This window comes from Sander vitreus, chromosome 20, assembly GCF_031162955.1.
Source record: "Sander vitreus isolate 19-12246 chromosome 20, sanVit1, whole genome shotgun sequence".
NCBI lineage: Eukaryota > Metazoa > Chordata > Actinopteri > Perciformes > Percidae > Sander > Sander vitreus.
The window spans coordinates 14,959,309-14,976,719 of record NC_135874.1 but is presented as its reverse complement, the minus strand read 5'-3'; the positions used below and the strand labels follow the sequence as shown (position 1 = coordinate 14,976,719).

General features: G+C 40.5%; 3 protein-coding genes across 7 annotated transcripts; 2 read left to right on the top strand and 1 right to left on the bottom strand.

Moving 5' to 3' along the window:
- Positions 1 to 13: 13 nt before the first annotated feature.
- On the bottom strand, positions 14 to 3,463 carry pcmtl (l-isoaspartyl protein carboxyl methyltransferase, like). 5 transcript variants are annotated; one of them, XM_078277647.1, is made up of 9 exons: positions 3,362 to 3,463; positions 3,069 to 3,236; positions 2,071 to 2,175; positions 1,896 to 1,927; positions 1,672 to 1,776; positions 1,467 to 1,587; positions 1,286 to 1,371; positions 908 to 1,077; positions 14 to 712 (listed from the first exon to the last, which is right to left on the bottom strand). In XM_078277647.1, exons 2-9 carry the CDS (start codon positions 3,184 to 3,186, stop codon positions 700 to 702), a joined length of 750 nt encoding a protein of 249 aa, XP_078133773.1. In that variant the 5' UTR covers positions 3,187 to 3,236; positions 3,362 to 3,463; the 3' UTR covers positions 14 to 699. The 5 variants fall into 5 exon arrangements, with proteins under 5 accessions (XP_078133773.1, XP_078133769.1, XP_078133772.1 ...); XM_078277643.1 differs by having other exon boundaries at positions 14 to 676; XM_078277646.1 differs by having other exon boundaries at positions 14 to 676; positions 3,069 to 3,204; positions 3,362 to 3,454.
- Positions 3,464 to 3,553: 90 nt separating this feature from the next.
- Positions 3,554 to 5,944, top strand: ccdc32 (coiled-coil domain containing 32). Its single transcript, XM_078277648.1, has 4 exons — positions 3,554 to 3,664; positions 3,960 to 4,219; positions 4,695 to 4,848; positions 5,197 to 5,944. Exons 2-4 carry the CDS (start codon positions 3,973 to 3,975, stop codon positions 5,384 to 5,386), a joined length of 591 nt encoding a protein of 196 aa, XP_078133774.1. The 5' UTR covers positions 3,554 to 3,664; positions 3,960 to 3,972; the 3' UTR covers positions 5,387 to 5,944.
- A 3,564-nt stretch (positions 5,945 to 9,508) lies between these two features.
- Positions 9,509 to 16,925, top strand: prlh2r (prolactin releasing hormone 2 receptor). The gene is made up of 3 exons (XM_078278126.1): positions 9,509 to 9,536; positions 11,988 to 12,880; positions 15,880 to 16,925. Exons 1-3 carry the CDS (start codon positions 9,509 to 9,511, stop codon positions 16,201 to 16,203), a joined length of 1,245 nt encoding a protein of 414 aa, XP_078134252.1. The 3' UTR covers positions 16,204 to 16,925.
- The last annotated feature ends 486 nt before the right edge of the window (positions 16,926 to 17,411 follow it).

Sequence of the window (17,411 nt, the reverse complement as noted above, 5' to 3'; positions counted from 1 at the left end):
AAACAATACAATACCAATTTAGTAGGTTTTATTAATAAATCTTAAAAGTGTACACATCGTTCAATAGCTGCAGACAGGTAGTTTCAAAAAACTAAAATAAAATAAGTCCGGCTAAATGTCAAACAGGAATTATCCTAAACATACAGTATATGAAGCCACTAAGTTTTTACCACAATATATTACTTTGTTAATTTGCTGGATTTTCATTTAACTTCCTTGGCTTGTACTTGCATTTGTCTTTGTGTTACAGCATTCATAGCCAAAGCATTCCCATTAGATTATCTCATCTGAATTTCCCACAAGCATCCAGAAGAACACATACTGTAGCTTCTTAAGCTGTAATTGAATTTGTCTCATGGCTGAACTTCACTGACTTACCCACAATTAATACAGTGAATCACTTAGATCGCAGACAACTTTTTTATGACATCCACAATATCCTTCCCACTCTCTCTACCTGACTCAAAGTATTCTGTGAGTAATGTCATCAGTCCAGCGGTGGTCACTCAATGTTTTATCACTCTTGGAAGACAATCTGGTCGGGCAGACAGAGCGAGATCCTCCTTGTACGTTGCTAGGTGACAACCCAGCGGGGCAGGTGGCTGTTAAGACTGGAGCACAGTGAAACCATGAGGAGTGCTACGGGGCTGTGGAGATGCAGCACCAACGCCATCTCCTGTGGGGGCAACCACACTGCAGTCAGAGCTCACCTCTGGGGAGAGAAGGAAGGACAGCATGGATATCATCAGGAACAAGCTACAGGATGGAAATGGATGTGAATCATGACGCACAAAACTCATTGAAGATTACAGAGGCACCTGATGGAGGTTTGTCAGTACATTAAGTGGTTTTCCTTTATTGATTTTGGTTTAAAAAAAGATAGGTTAGGAGTGTTTTCGTGCAATACCCAGGCCACTGACGCCTCTTGTCAGTCAGCGGGACGTAAACCACTCCCATCAAAGCTTTCTTGAGAAATGTCCCATCGATCTGCCGATCGTACTGTTCTAGCACCTGACTGCCACCGTCAGGGCCCACTGGGAGAATCAACCGGCCACCAGGCTTCAGCTGCTCCAAAAGCTTTAACAAAGAGAGGGCAGAAAACAGACATTTCACATGAGGTGAGTTCAGTTCAAGAGGCAAATTCACGGTGGTCAGATGTACTGCAATTTGTTTTAACCTTAGCTCTCTGTGCTGCCTTGTTTTAGGACTTTGGATGCTGAATAAGTGCATGATTTCTCTTATTCTATTCTATTTTCACAAAAGTAAAAGCCATACGCGTCCTTACAGCCTTAGGAATAGTAGCTGCAGCTGCACCAACATGAATGGCATCGTACGGGGCACCGTCTGGGTGGCCAAGCCTTCCATCTCCCACTGTGGACATATGTAGATATGACTTTTATAGTCTTTTCATAGATGTGTGTGTGCAACATAAAAATTTGAAAGATGCAAGACATCTCCTTACTCACCTACAAGTTTGATGCGTCCAGAGGTGAGCAGTTCTGGGTCGTCAGCTTGCACATTTTTTATTGACATTTGAACCAGTTCATCGATGTGTTCAATGCCAACCACTCTACCACCGGATCCTGTCTACAAAACAGAAAATGCAGCTTTTGCACTCACTCATATACTGTATTTTGTGCCAACTGGTAGGGAACTTTATGCATAACGTACCATCCTTGCAAAGCAGGCAGTGAGATATCCACTTCCTGAACCCACATCCAGTGCCGATGCCCCTTCAGTTAGTTTGTCACTTAACAGCTCCAAAGCATGAGCATGCTGTCAAACCGGGCCAATAGGAAAATAAACAGCCAATCATGTGTATGTACCTAAGTGAATTATAGTTCATCTTAAGAAATCTGCTCATATCTCAAAACAGTTCAGTGTTTGTTACTCACCATGTGTGGTGCACTGATGGTCGCCATGTAGCCTGCCATAAGAAAATGCACAGAGTCACAGCACACATCTATGCTCATGAAACAGCTATTATTCTACAACAGAATGTATTCACTCAAGTACCTGTTACTATATTGATAGGTGTATATTTCTGTAAAGAGTGACTGGAATGAATACCTATGGATTGAGGAGAGTCTGCATAAGGATAGTCTATAGAATAGAGCCCTCTGTCTGTAGCCAGCATGGCATCAAACACTCGGTCGCTGCGTATCACCCCGTGATCTGGGGGAGAAAGGAAGAAGCGATGACACTGAGCTGAACTGGAAATTGTGAACTTGTGATGTCTATTTCCTGATGGATTTGTTTCCTTTTAATGTGAAGGGAAAAAACTAATTAATGCAGGCTTTTAGAAGAACAATATGAGAACGAAAGCAAAGTATTGGGTCAATATTTAAGGCTAGGTGCTATATATATATACATGTTATGTTTTGATAATGGTATGGGTATTTTGGTCATCGTAACATCATGATATGATGTAAATGTTATGTTTTCCTTGTCTTAAAGGCTGCATTACAGTTCATTTATACATTTTTCTAAACTTTACACATGCCCCCTCATTTGCAACAGCTTGAATTAACAAATGGAAGAACAAAATGATAGTATATCTTTTTAGCATTTTCCCTTTCCAATTTTCTTATAAATGTTATTGTTTTCCTTTTACCATTACACTTTTTTAAAGCTTTTCTATTTTCCATTTGATTGGTTTCAATTTTACTTTCCAATTGCCACATCCATTTGTCATTTAAATATCCAGTAGCCCTTTTCAGTTTTCCTTTTTTCAAAAACATTTAAATATGCCTAATTGTGAGTAATACAATATAATAATAGTTTACATTTCCATTTAATTACATTTATAGTAATACAATATAATAAAAGATGTCCATTTTTCTTTTAATTTAATTCTGGTTAAAGGTATCTTCCATATTTTTCTGACTGAAGTTAATAATGAATGTGTGCTTAGCCAATATCCACATTAGAGAGTATCACCATAGTGTATTTTAATTACAGTATTAAAGCACCAGCTTTCACACTCAAAATATGTTTACATTGTGGACCTTGAGATCTTGAGTCAAAGACCTTGTAATGTCAAAGACAACAGCCCATTATACTATTACCCCTCAGCCTGCTGATGAGTTCTGGGTGTGTTTTGCCACTGGACATCCACGCCATGGTCCGGGACAGCAGCACACCCATCGGGACTGCCACTACTGCCAGGCGTAACGCTGCGAGCATGTCCTACACTGGATCTCCCTGCAGTGACATGGTGATCAGCGCTTGCAACCCTGAATACATGGCGTTACATTATCAATATATAATATTGAACAGTTGCCAGTGCTCATGTCAGTTGTTCAAATAGTGAATACTCACGTAAATAATAATTCAACAGAGGTCAGCAGAGCTTGTTTACCTTTGTAGTTCGCAACAACCGTTCCTTTCTTCCAGCTGAGCCTGAGACAAACTTCCTGCTCCTGAGAGAAACACAGCGCCTGGCCAATAAGATGTGGACTGTCCAGCATGAAGCCCCAGAAATCCAATGACAACTCAAATCAGTTTGATGGACAGTTGCAACGTCCAATCATATGACCCTAAATAAGGAAGTGGGCAGTCGCTCATTAAAGATTGTGGATCATGGACACAGTTAGCTAGTGAGGCTAACCTCTATATTCATACATCAGAAGAAAACGGTTATTACATTGATATTTTCACACAGGTAAGACACATTTGCAATTTATTATGATGACAAATCGTTTGAAGAACATTTGAAATGCACAACAATAGTCAATGCAGTAGGTTTTAGACACCAATTTAGCTAACTTAACGTTAAGTATGTTTATTAAAGCTCAGTTTTTGATTGCGCTTAGTATTTGGGAATATGCGTAGTTTCCTTTTCTGTTTTTTCGTCTAAATGTATCACGAACATGCGTGTTTTACTGTTGCTGAAAGAACCAGGCCATCAACAAAATTGGGCTAACGCTAACTAATGTTGAATTGTCTTTCTACCTTAGCCTGTACACCAGAATGATTGACGACTTTGAGAGCCAGGAGGCCCGGTCCAGCGGCGAGCTGTGGACCGAAATCTGCTCCAGTCTGCCGGAGGCGCAAGTGGAAACAACCCCGGAGATCAACACGGAGTTCAAAGATTCATTCCAGCCAGCAGCACAACTCGGAGTGCAGGTCAATGGACAATCAAATTGGACACATACCAGTTCTTCTAGCGCCAAATGGGAACCCATGGAGGATTCTGAGAGCTACATAGCCAGTTTAGGTACAGGCATCCTTCCTGCCTCTTTCTGTCCCTTTCATGACTGAAGCTCACCTTGTCCTTAATCCACCTGGTTATAACATGCATCATACATCCTCCTCAATCAAGTTGTGTGGTAGATTGTAGGAATGATTTGATTTGATGGTTTCAAAGTCCTGATATTTACTATTTTCTGACATTTTATACACTAAATGATAAGTCTATTATCTGAGGAAACAATCTTGAGATTAATCAATGATGTAAATAATCCTATAAACCTATACTAATTGATAGACTATATATGATGATAGAGGAACAAACTCGCATACCACCGTGATGATGCCGAAATAGCCAAACACGTTGGTATGTCTGCTGCACCCTGCTGTGTGTGCTCTGTCAAAGTCAGACATTTCCTGCCCCTGACCCTCCATTCATAAATGTCAACATTTTGATTTAAGATACAAATACAGTATTTTTTTCTGTCTACATTTTGGTGCAGAGAACCGCCTGAAGAAATTAAAGGGTCAGTCAAGTGATGTGACTTCCAGGGACATGTTGCGATCCTTGTCTCAAGCTAAGAAAGAATGTTGGGATAGATTTCTGCACGATGCGCAGACCTCAGAGCTCTTCCAAGGTGGTGACATGGATGAGAGGTAGGATGAGTTGGGATGGATTATGCTGTTAAACACACTGCCAGAACACGAGCATTAGGTAAAGGGTTATACTACTAGAGGGGCGCTTCTATTCTCAGTTTACCTTCTGGTCTGTCAAAAACTGCCCCATTTTAAGCCCAAGTAAAAACTGCATCATCCTAACCACATTTTATTATATATTCTAATGTTGAATGTTGCAGGAATAGCTCCATCTGCTGTTCTTTTACGGTAGTAGCCTATGCTCTAAATTGAATAGTTTGTGTAATTTGCTTTTCTAGACAACAGAATTAGTGGAAATAGACCTCTTTTTTATTACCTTTTGACTTTTTGTGTACCACCTTTCCCTAGTGCTCTTGAACACTTCAAGAGGTGGTTGATTCCTGAGAAGGTGGCCATCAGCGCAGAAGAGCTGGAATATCTCCTGAGGCCGTCTCAGAATAACGAACCAGCTGAAACAAACCAAACACAGAACGAAGAGGACACGGAGGGAGAGACTCACAACGCAGCGGAAGATGACGCTCACAGCCCGGAGAAATGAGTGTGTAAAAATAACACTGAAAGAAGAACTAATTACGCATGCATTCAGGAGGGGATATTTGTTCCCCCGATGCTCATTTTGTGCATTATATGATTATATTGAGCAGCGTTATGGCCAAAGCTTTTGTTAACAGCGGTCAAAAAAGCAATTACAGCCTGTCATCATCCTCTGTATCCCCAGCAACTGAGTGTTAAGTACTTATTCATTCCTTGTTATTTAACCACATCACACCATGAAAATATATAAAAAATAACTTTTGTTCTGTAGTTTCATAATTGGCATCTGGTCTGTGTAGTGACACCCATTATCTGTTACAAGAATGGCTCTCTACTTTCAATACATATCAAGGTTAATGAAGGACCACATGCAGTACCATGTTGTAAATTAGACTCTTAAGAAATCTTGCAGACATTTTTACTTTTTGAAAAATTGACATCGTTGACAGTAGGAATGCTCTGTGATATATTCCTGATAATATTGTGTAACATGTTTATTTTTACCATGTTGATTTTACAAGTGAAGTTTTACCCAGGTTTCAATAAAAAGAAGTAGAATTAATTCTGCTCATTTGTCTGCACATAAGGTGAAGCAAGGGCACTGTTATATTTAGCTAGGTAGTTAAGATGCAATTTTAAACTTAAAACTTAGAATCTCAGACACATTTGGGTTTGCTCTTGTACTTCTATCTTTGTGAGGACCAATTTGAGATCTAAGGTGTGAGGACATACTTGCAAAGTGAGGACTGTTTAAGAGTTAAGGTTAGAAGAAAGTATAGTTCAGTTAACTTACTTGGTTGTATAGAGATTTATGTGACTGAGGGCCCTCACTGGTATATAAGTACAAATGTGTGTGTGCATTCAGTATAAGAGCAGACAGTGTAATGTGTAGTCTGCCTTTCTGACTGCAGTGTCTAGATGGCAGCAACAAACCATATTTTAAAGGCAGCATCTGCTACATTAACTTTGATCGTTCGCTTTAAAGCAACTCTAGAGAACTTTTCCCGCTTACAGGTTGTCTCATTCGAACTACAGCTCGCGCTATCCGATCTGGCAAACTTTCATAATGTAATGTAATGGACAATTCCGCTTCCAACCTGTAGGGGGACCGAAGCGGGAAAAGTTCTCTAGTGTTGCTTTAAAACGGTCTTTGGTGTTTTTTGTCCCCAACGTCTCCTCCCAGGCAGCGCGGCAATGGTTATGTTAAGGTTAGGGTTAGCTGCCTGGAAGGCCCCGTTGGAGGCAAAAAAAACACCATTGAGCCTTTAACCTGTCTCAGTTTGCAATTAATGAAAAAAAGTTCCATTTTAATATTAACCAAACTCCCCTAAAAGATCGAAAATTTGTAACTCAAGAACGGTAAAGTTGACTAGTTTGACCATGAGTTTACGATACAGTTCAACTGCACCACAAACTAGATCCTCAAAAATGACCCCAAAGTTAAATGAACACGCTCAGTGTTCATGATAACATGATGTTGAATAACGGCAGCCATGGCTTTATTATCTAATGTGAATCACTTTCAGATGAGGTCCTTGACATGAAAACCTGATTATCTTGCGGTCTATCTTTCAGGACCCAGAGGACTGAAAGGGTGAAATCAGCTGAACGCACCAAGAAAAACAGCATTTGTTCTCATTTAGTGCAGAACTAATTTATAAAATTCTACCACTTGACATAATTATGTGGATTTATTTCACTTATTCTTGAGGGTGCTTTTTTATGATTTTTAATGAGTGAAGTCAGTGACTTGCCAACTCTGGAGGTCTCACCCAGCCGTGCTTTGTGGTCATAGGTCAGATTGGGATGACATGATAGTGTGAAACAGTGAATGGCAGGAAATTCAAATTTGACTGGCACCATGATGGTAATTTCCATCTGTGGAAGGTGTTAAAGAAATCCGCCTGCATGTGGCGTCCTCTGAAAAAAAGAGCTTCAGCTACCATTTAACCCTAAACGCCATTCCTGGAAAAGAAAAAAAAAATTAATATATCAACAAAATTATTCACATTTCTATTAAGTTAGTTTCCAATTAATTGCATTTTTGAACGAGGTTGGATCTTTGAATGACAATTAAACCACTTTATACCATCCAATATCAATTTGTGAGATCCACAGATGATGATTTATGCCACTATGTTTTTTCTGATGCAGATTCCCCCTCCCCCTCTGTACACAGCTGCAGCTCTGGCAATTATCAACCCCCTTCAAGTGGTAAGTGTCATGGCCGTGCATAGAGACCAAAATTACCCACAATATTTGGATTAAGGTATTTGGTGGCAGTCACCTCACTGGGACAGCTCAAGGTTCCAGCAAGATAATTCCTGGAGAACAGAGATGGATGCTGATACTCCACCACCAAAGAAATTCTTCCCAGTAAGGCCCCCTGGAAATAAATTAAGTCCTAGCAGCAGCTGCTGTTCAATTTGTTTTTCAGAAACCACAGTCAAAACCTTTATTACATAAACAAACACCTCTAAAAGATGAAAATATCCCTGTGCTTACCTACCCACCGGCGAGTTCTTCAAATTTTAGGACTCGTCTTCTACGCAGACGCGTCTCTGTGGGATTTCCTGCCACTTGGACCATCTTTGACAGGTTTTGTCACAGGGGAAGTGCGAGGCAACATGGACAGTGGCAATCACGGGGCCTGGGGAAGTGGAACTGTGACTGAAGAAAGGCACAGAGAGGCAGAATTTAACCTTCACATGAGGACACAGAAAATGACAGAAAGCAAGGTACACTGGAACATGGCCATCTTTTCCACCTGAGCTACTTTACTCAAGTATCAAAGATAGCTGCAAGACCCATTTCCACCCAGGACAAAACATCAGCGTCAATAAGCGGATGGTTGCAAGCAAGACCCAGACATGATACAGGCAGTACATGAAAGGAAAACCAACCAAATGGGGCTTTGAGCTTTTTGAGTTTGCAGACAATAGCAGTGATTAAACAGCTGACACCGTTTACACCTGAGTCTGGTTTTCCTTCAGGAGTTGGATTGCCTCATGACTCAGTAATGTCCCTAGTAAAGCCTGGATATTTGGAAACTAGATATCATTCATTGGTGAAAACTTCTACACATGCCTATTCTCAGGGGCGTAGCACCAAATTCAGGGCCCTGTAGAAAGGCATTTTCTATGGGCCCCTCCCTGCATCCACAGCTATTCATTCTAGCATCTTTTTGGGCCCTCCTCACATGAGGGCGCTGGGTACGCAGTTCCCTTCCCCCCCCCCAGTCCGATGCCACTGCCTATTCTACACCTAAACTTTTAGACTATTTAAAGACCTTTTTGCCATGAACATTGGGGCTTGTGGAACTCAAAGGATTGGCCTAAAAACAGAGCCCACAGCCAGGTGTACGCTCAATCACCCACTTACAGATGAAGCCACCTAAAATTTTCGCTCCCTCCGTGCTGGGGCCACGGCAGGTCTGTGACTGGTCCCTGGCCGGGCCATGGATGAATAAAAATCCCCCGCGATGACGTAGTGTGCATGGGACGGACTGGTAACACCTCTACGCTCTGTGTGAAAAAAACTGTTGCAACGGTGTATCTATCCACCAGAGGGAGCAGTGATTTTGGACACCGAAGCCATTTCTTGCCCTGAAATCAATTGATGTGTAGCCTACTGTACTGTACAATATGTAGGAATGTGTTTGCTACACAGAGCATATGTTCAGTGGCCAGAATTCTATTTACACCTACACAGAGCTACATTTGTCATATCAATATCCCCAAGTCATGAAAATACTAGAGCACTTTGTAAAAGGCTTCAGGTTAAAAGCAAATACTGATGAAAATAAATAACTAAGAAATAACGGCATGTGCCGTGCAATATCTGATCTGGCTGTTCGCATGAACCATGCGTACATATAGGCTACTGTATCTATGGAAAGTTAACCACTCCACGTTATTATTGGCGTATGCACTACTCTGACTGCTGCTGTATAAGAACGCTGTTGGCAGCTGAGTTAACAGGTCAAGGTGGATTGCTGGATCATGAAATGCAGTGCTTTCACACTGGGGAGCATAGTTTGCTTCCAGGGGAGAAACAAATATTTTTCCCAGTAAATGCTACTGTATGCATGTGAAAAGGAGGTTGATGGCCAGGACCTGAAACTGACATGACAGAGTTCACAACATGTTGCAACGGTAAGAAAAAATGGTGATTGACATATAAATAACCATAGTGGTAAATTACACCCTTGTTCCAATGCCTCCATAACTATAAAAATCATTTGCATCTATTAACCTAACTCAAATGCTAAATAATTACTGCACCTATAAGTCATGAACTTTTAATGCTGAAAAGTTCATAATTAGTAAATACAAGCAAATACTGTGCAACAAAACAGAGTGCTACATTTTGTTGCATTGACGGTGACCATTATTTGTTACAAACTTGATTTTTTCTTAATGATATTCCAAATTTGCATAACAATAATAAACTAATATTACAACTGCTTTACAAATCCTTAACTATTTCCCATCTCTTCCAGTTCATAGATATGTTCATTATCTTCACTATCAGCCCTCTGTTACCTTAAGTAGTCCTATGCTAATTCATTTTGTCCTGGATTATCCTTTGTTTTTTGCACCAAGACTCACAATTTTTAAATTAGTTTTAGTTTTTATAAATATGTGATGTGTACTGCTGGAGAAGGATCGTGGTTTGTTCCTTAATTGTTCAATTTAATTTCTGTTCCCTAATGTTGGTTTCTGGGTGTGTTTGCTTAGAAAGTGGCCTCATTGTAAAAAACCTCAAAGCTGGAAATCTAACATCACAAAAATTATTCAGGGATAATAATTAAGTTAAAGTCAGCTCTTCCACTCAGTTGAGTTGTATAGTACAGGGTACATTTAAGATAACACAAGGGACAATATAGGGGAAATAATGTCATCAAATGTGTCAGGATCACTAACTAATTCACTATATAAAACCAAAGACACAGTAAAAGTCCCAATAGGAAAATTATAGTGATCCATGGCATTAAAAACAAATCACACATTTTATTACCAGAGTGGCTCTATAGTTCCCAAGAGGAATATCATAAGTGATTATGATTGTTCATTGCGGGTGATGACAGACAAGCCATCTTACTGGAGGTGACTCACTCACATGAACACTTACTGTATGCTGTGAGAGAGCGAGAAAGAGCTCACCTCTTTATTCTGAAGCAGCAGCAGGCTGCACAACAGTGGGACTGCCTGCGGACAGAGGACACAAACAGATGCTGAAAGTCATTAAAATGGCTGACTAACATCTCTTAGAGGTATTTTATCTTTTATCTTATACTTTATTAAAATGTATGTACTCTGATAACTGTCAAACTTGCATCACCTTATTTTTTTAAAGAAGAAATGGTTGTTTAATAACAAGATTGAGATGCATTTTGTGTATTAAGGGCTGCTTAAGCTTTATTTTAAAAAAGCTAACGTGTGTGAAATGTTCGTTGTTTGTGCAAATAATTGGTCAGGTCAATGCAATGAGCCGAATCAGCACGAGAAAAGGGACCTATTCCTTTTCTGTGGCCATATTGGACATGATTAAACCAATCCTCCATGAGAAATTCTGATAATTTAGTAAAAGAAAAGTAACATTATGACCAATGGAGTGGGCAGGAAGTCTCAGCCTACGTAGATCATTAAGAAGCACTTACCCATGCTCTACAGTAGGTCGGCGAAGGTTTTCCATTGACAGATGAAGCTTTCCAATTGCTTTTAGAACTATTTGGAATTTGACAAATCTGACAAGATTTATTTTGTAGATACAGGTTTTAAAGTGTGATCTTTTCCCCCCCTCTTCTTTTTTGCTTTATTAATTAAGCTGTCAAAACGAGGATGCTCTGCCAGTGATGATGCCAAAAAAGTTTTTTTTTTTAAACAGCTCAAACATATTCATTTTAAAGACAGATGTTTTTGCAAATTTAAATAGAAAAACCAGTCAAGATCACTCTACATTGTTGTCATGTTTTTGTTAATGAACCAAATCTTTAAGTCATAGCCGAGAGATTTTTCAAGCCATTGCTAAAAAGTAAAATAAATCAGCATCCATGGCCATTTTAACGCATGAAATCTGACTGATGTTTCAGCAGATGTTAGAATGACAATGTTTTTATGAATCAGGCTCTGAAGATGGTATTTTGGCTGTATATGGACAGCTAAGAGGGAAATAATAGACAAAAATAAGGTCACATTGATTAAATGGATGATGAAAACCAAAAATGGTTTCCAAAGAATGAGATGGAAAAGATTTAGAGAGGCAGAGCGAAATAAAAGCTGAATGTAGAGTGAAGAGGAGAGGGAGATAAGATGTTGTGAAGAGCATGCAGATGAAAGTAAAGATGCTTTCTAACTGAGGGGGACTTACAAGCCCTGCAGCTTTTTAAATGGGATTGACTAAAGAGACAAAGTAGTGTCCATCTTCAAAACTTTTAATCTCCCTATCATTACATTAATATCTATTTGGACGCAATAACAAATGCTGTCTATTAATAAATTGTGCTAATATTTGTAGGCAATTATGATGTAAAAGGAGGTATTATATATGCAAAACATGTATAATTAGCCTAGTTGATTTGTTATGAATTCTGGCTCCTGCAGCTATGGACTGGGCGAAGTCACTGAACCAATCCAGGGTCAACCCTTCTACTCCAGCCTCTTCTTTATCTCCACCCATGTCTGACTCTTCATCCACCTTCTCCTCCTCCTCCTCCTCCTCCCCGTTCTCGGCCCCTTCCTTTTCTGGCCTGGACCTCCTGTCCGACCTGAAGCCCATCTTCATTCCTCTCTACTTTGCCGTGGTGCTGGTCGCCTGCTCCAGCAACCTCCTCCTGCTCTTTCTTATCTGGCACAACAAGAAAAGACACAACACCACAAACTTCCTCATCAGCAATCTGGCACTGGTCGACCTGGTCATGTGCATTTTCTGCGTCCCTTTGACTGCATCTTATGCTTTTGACCAGCGTGGATGGGTGTTTGGTCCCCACATGTGTCATTTTGTCACTGTCATGCAGTCTGCAGCTGTCTATGCAGCGGTCCTGTCCCTCATGGCCATCGCGGTGGATCGATATGTGGTTGTGGCTTATCCTATTCGCAAAAGAGCTGGGTACCAGTTCTGCTGGGGTCTGGTGGTCCTGATCTGGCTGTCCTCTCTGGCTTTATCCACACCTATAGCACTTCACACCGTCCACCTGGACCTGCGGGCTGCGGGGCTGCAGATGGCAGTGTGTGAGGAGTTCTGGGATGGCCAGGAGCGAGGCCGCCTCATCTACTCCTGTTTCATTCTATTCTTCTCCTACTTTCTCCCACTGGCTGCTGTCTCCATTTCCTACTGTGCTATAACCCATCATCTGAAACAGAGGACCACGTCAGGCTTGACAGCGTGTGAAGAGTTGAGATCTGCAAGGGCTGCATGGAGCAGACGGAGGAGGAAGACCTTCTACCTGCTGCTGGTGTCCGTCCTCTGTTTTGCCTTCTCATGGCTTCCCTTACAGGTACAGATGAATGGAAAAGAGAGACTGATGATTTCATGGATAGGCTACATGAAGACATGAATAAACTAGAAGAGCACTCTGAGAGCGCAGACCTACGCCAAGGCCATGCCCTATCTCTCAATGTTAACCCTCTCTGTACCCACCCTTTGATGTGAATCTACTCCAGAACGTAATTGGTTCTTCCCTTTCCCCATGCTACACCAGTCCACCAAGTTTAATCAAAATCAGACCAGTAGTTTTTCTGGGAGCGTGCCTATGTTCCCACAGCCCTATGTTCCCACATTTCTAAGAATATTTTTTTTCACTGAAAATTAGGCCCTATGTTCCCACAGTTCCCACATTTCTAAGATTCTTTTCCAGAATTAGGCCCCATGTTCCCACATTTCCTTTTTTATAAATTTGTATCAGATTTTATCCTCCTTTCTCCCAATTTGGTAGCCAATTAAACCCAACCTATTACCCAGTAGCAATGGACTACAGATGGAATGTAACCCTAACCTGGGGTCTAATTTTAAGAAAAATCTTAGAAATGTGGGACCATAGGGCTGTGGGACCATAGGGCTGACCGCGTTTTTCCATAATCCCGCTGACAAAAGACAAACACACAAAACCTTTTTTAGGTTCTCAAATAGTTGGACAGAAAAATGCCTAATTGCTTCATTGCTGCAAGTTAGATGAGAAGATCAACACTGTAGCCAGCATAGCAACTGGAAACAGGGCAAACTGCTAGCTCTGTCCAACGGTAACAAAATCACCTACTAGCACCTCTGAAGCTCACTAACTAACATGTTATATCTGGTTTGTTTAATTTGAACAAAAACCTACAAATTGTGGCTTTATGGAGATTATGTGCCAGACTATTTCTTGATTTCTTGGCTGGTGCAGTGACAACGAGTCTTGTAGTAAAAAAATGAGCACCAACTCTCGTCAACTCTGTTTCCCCATTTCAAATCTTGGTGCTAAGCTAACTGCTGCTGACTGTAGCTTTACATTCATCATGCAGAAATGAGGGTAGTGTCAATATTCTCATTTTATTCTCTGCACGAAAGCAAATAATCTTTAGACTGAAATGACCGGCTTGAACCAGCAACAGACAGAACGTTTTACCAAACTAAAGATCAGCGAGAATCAGTGGAGAACATTGTGGCGATATGACTTAGGCTACTAATGTACATACTGAAGTGCATTAGTGCAACAGTGATGATATCTCTTAGCTTACAAAAAGCAGGCACATTCAATACTCCGTGACTATGAATCTTTGAACTTAATCAAAAATGTTAAGTTAGCAAGGTGATACATTATTTAAAGCCATAGTGCGTAGTTTCTGCCATCCCCACCCCTCATCCACCAGTTGCTCAAGAAGGAAACTGGATTAAAAAAAAAACATGAACTCTTCAGAAGAGGTAATTAGCGGCGAAGGCCCTATTGAAACTGAAGGAATTAATATTCTTCCGGCAAATTAATCACCTTTTTGAGGGGCTTAACATACTCAAAAACTCACCAAAATTGTTAGTCTCATCAATTGTGGTGAAAATGTACGTATTTTAAGGGTTTCGGGAATAGGCGCACAAAAATGGCTCACTAGCACCCCCTACAAAAAAAATAAAAATAAAAATAGAGCCCCTGCAGTACGTTTAACGTAGACTCACGGAACTTGGTAGACATATGAAGCATTTCAAGACGTACAAAAAACATAATTGCAGCCATACCCTAAACCCAACAGGAAGTCCGCCATTTTGAATTGAAAGTTCGAAATTAGTGTGCTTTTGGCCATTTCCACATCGTACTGTAACAAACTCATCCTAGAGATTTTATCCGATCAACTTCAAATTTGGTCTGTGCCATCTTAAGACGAAAAGTTATTAAAAGAAAAACTTTTTGTCATAGGGCATGACCGTGGCGGGGCGGACATTTTGTGCGTTTCGCCATTGAAACAGGAAGTGGGTGTAATGAGTGTACATTGGCTCGAAACTTTTCAAGATTCATATGAGGACATCTACATCTACATGTGATATATAACCCCCCCCCCCGTACATTAACCACGTCCATGTACTTAGGCCACGCCCCCTATTATGGCTTTTGAACCATTAAGGTAGTCTTGTATGGAGGTATCATTGAACTCAGCAGAGTTCCTTTTTAATTGGTGATGTTTGACCCGCCCCCCTATGCTTTAGCCACGCCCCCTTTTATAACTAATGACCCATTTGATGTAGACTATTGTGTGAGGTATCATTGAATTCAGCAAAGACTTCCTTTTTAAGTGGTGACAGTTTGCCCCGCCCCATATGCTTAAGCCACGCCCCTTTTAATAATTAAGGGCCCGATTCTTGTACACTATTGTGTGAGGTATCATTGAACTCAGAGAGTTCCGTTTTCATTGGTCATGGTTTGGCCCGCCCCCTATGCTTTAGCCACGCCCCCTTTCACAGCTAATGAACTGTATAGAGTCTTGTGTGAGGTATCATTGAACTCAGCAGGGAGTTCCCTTTTCATTGGTGACAATTTGTAGTGTCTGAGTGCCATGCTAATGCACGGTTGCAAGAAGCAGCGTCCGCCAGTAACCCCGACGCGCGCAGAGGAGCGAGGGCCCGTCCAACGCTGCTTGCAGCTTTAATTATCTTGTCGTTTTTTTGTCCTCTTCCTCTCCAAAGCTGACCGTTGCTGTTCTTTCTCAGCGGTAACATAAAACGCATTACTCAAGCTTCTGCGCGCAAAAGTTGCTTGGCGACACCATTTCTTAAACATAGCCATACTGAGAAATACAGAGAGTTTTGTTGAGCTGATAATCTAAATCAGCTTTCTATCAACTCATTTGGCAATGGCTTGAATGTAACAGACGTTCATTAATATAAAATAGTTGCACACTATAGGTTTAAAGTGTATTTCCCAAAATGTAGAACTATTCCTTTAAGATAAATTCCTTAAGGAAATAATTCTTGGAATTAATTATCAAATGACTTTTTCCTTGTATGAATGCTAAACATTGCTTAACTTCACAGGTGGTGAATCTGATCCGTGACCTGGACACAGACTTCTCTATCTTAGGGAAGAATTACGTGAACATCATCCAGGTGTCAACTCACCTGCTCGCCATGAGCTCCGCCTGCTACAACCCTTTTATTTACGCCTCACTGCATGACAAGTTCCTGTCCTACCTGTGCCGCGACTTCCTGTCCCGAAGGAGAAGAAAAGGCAAGGACAGGGCTCAATTGTCAAGCATCCTGACAATGTCACACAGAGTGCAGCGCCTTCCCACCTCCATGACTATGGCAGATTTATCAGGTGCTGTTATAAATGTCATACCTCAAGACAACTATGCTTAAATTGTTGTTTCGCTTGAATACTCACAATAATGATATCCGCTAGTGATTTCCAGCATTACTTCTTCACTCCAAATGTAATCTGAATCTTGTCAGTCTTCATACTGACAGGCAAATTGAGTATAAAGAAATTCCATTTAAAGCACACCGAAACTCAAAAACTCACTTAGTGAAAGTGAGGCTTTCATAAAGCAGCCAGTTTGTACAGCATATCAGTCACAAACAAAAATACGCAACAGCTCCGTCTCTTTGACTGAATTTCTACAGACTTGTGTAAAAATGTTAGCCTGCTTTGAATTAAAAGATATACAGTAGGAGTGTAATGATTTATATTTTAACAAACGTATAGGCTACTGAAAGTCTATTTAGCACTGAAAATATGCTACTGTGATTTAAAAAATATACGTTAAACAGTGAATTTGTTCTTTTCTTTGCAAAAAATACACAATTACATAGCGTGCTGTTCTAATCTAAATGTTTAATTGCCATTCCTGTCCACTTTAACTGATAGTGTATTAGGATAATTGTGTGTATTACGTGTGTTTTCGATTCCATTTGGTTGAATTTGTGTAAACAGGGTTATTTAAAGCGTCGCTCCCTCTTCATTTAATGTTGGTTGTGTGATATAGCAGGAACATGAAGCATTTGTGATAATGAAAGAATCATGTATTTCTGTCATTCACTTTGGTTTGAGCCACAGATCGCTTTTCACACTTTCTGCTGTCACTGTGACATTTGATGAACAGAATGCAGCAAAATCTGCAGCGTGTTTAAATGTCAACATTTATATGGTGAGAGAAAAAAAGCGTTCATTTGGATATGTAAAACAGTAAAGAGTAGATAACATTTTATGAAGAGAAATAAAATGTTTACAACTTCATTGGGCCATGATCTGACTTCTAAGTAAATGCAAATGATGAGTTAACTTGTGATGAATTTGAATTTGTTTTACAGAACGTGTTTGTTTAAATATTGTCCAAGCTGTACCACTTGAGCACCAACAGCTCAGTATCTCTGCTGGAAGATAAGTCACTTTTACCTGAAAACAATAATTCGAGTGAGTAATGCACCATTGCAGGAGTTCTCAGAATTGTCCAACCTGTCACCTCGTTTATAAGTCCTGAAGTTGTCATGAGCCCGGCCATTATAGAGCTGTCAAATTGCCATGAATTTGAGAATGGCATTATTCTGTAGGTTCCTCTCGCAAGAGC

Excerpts from the sequence above, each read along its gene's own strand:
- ccdc32 (XM_078277648.1), top strand. The coding sequence starts at position 3,973 with ATGATTGACGACTTTGAGAGCCAGGAGGCCCGGTCCAGCGGCGAGCTG. Across the intron at positions 4,220-4,694 it reads GAGCTACATAGCCAGTTTAG|AGAACCGCCTGAAGAAATTA; the intron begins GTACAGGCATCC and ends ATTTTGGTGCAG. Across the intron at positions 4,849-5,196 it reads GGTGGTGACATGGATGAGAG|TGCTCTTGAACACTTCAAGA; the intron begins GTAGGATGAGTT and ends ACCTTTCCCTAG.
- prlh2r (XM_078278126.1), top strand. The coding sequence starts at position 9,509 with ATGACAGAGTTCACAACATGTTGCAACG. Across the intron at positions 9,537-11,987 it reads GTTCACAACATGTTGCAACG|CTATGGACTGGGCGAAGTCA; the intron begins GTAAGAAAAAAT and ends TGGCTCCTGCAG. Across the intron at positions 12,881-15,879 it reads TCTCATGGCTTCCCTTACAG|GTGGTGAATCTGATCCGTGA; the intron begins GTACAGATGAAT and ends TTAACTTCACAG.
- pcmtl (XM_078277643.1), bottom strand. The coding sequence starts at position 3,186 with ATGCTCGCAGCGTTACGCCTGGCAGTAGTGGCAGTCCCGATGGGTGTG. Across the intron at positions 1,777-1,895 it reads CCATCAGTGCACCACACATG|CATGCTCATGCTTTGGAGCT; the intron begins GTGAGTAACAAA and ends CCGGTTTGACAG. Across the intron at positions 1,372-1,466 it reads TGGACGCATCAAACTTGTAG|TGGGAGATGGAAGGCTTGGC; the intron begins GTGAGTAAGGAG and ends ATATGTCCACAG.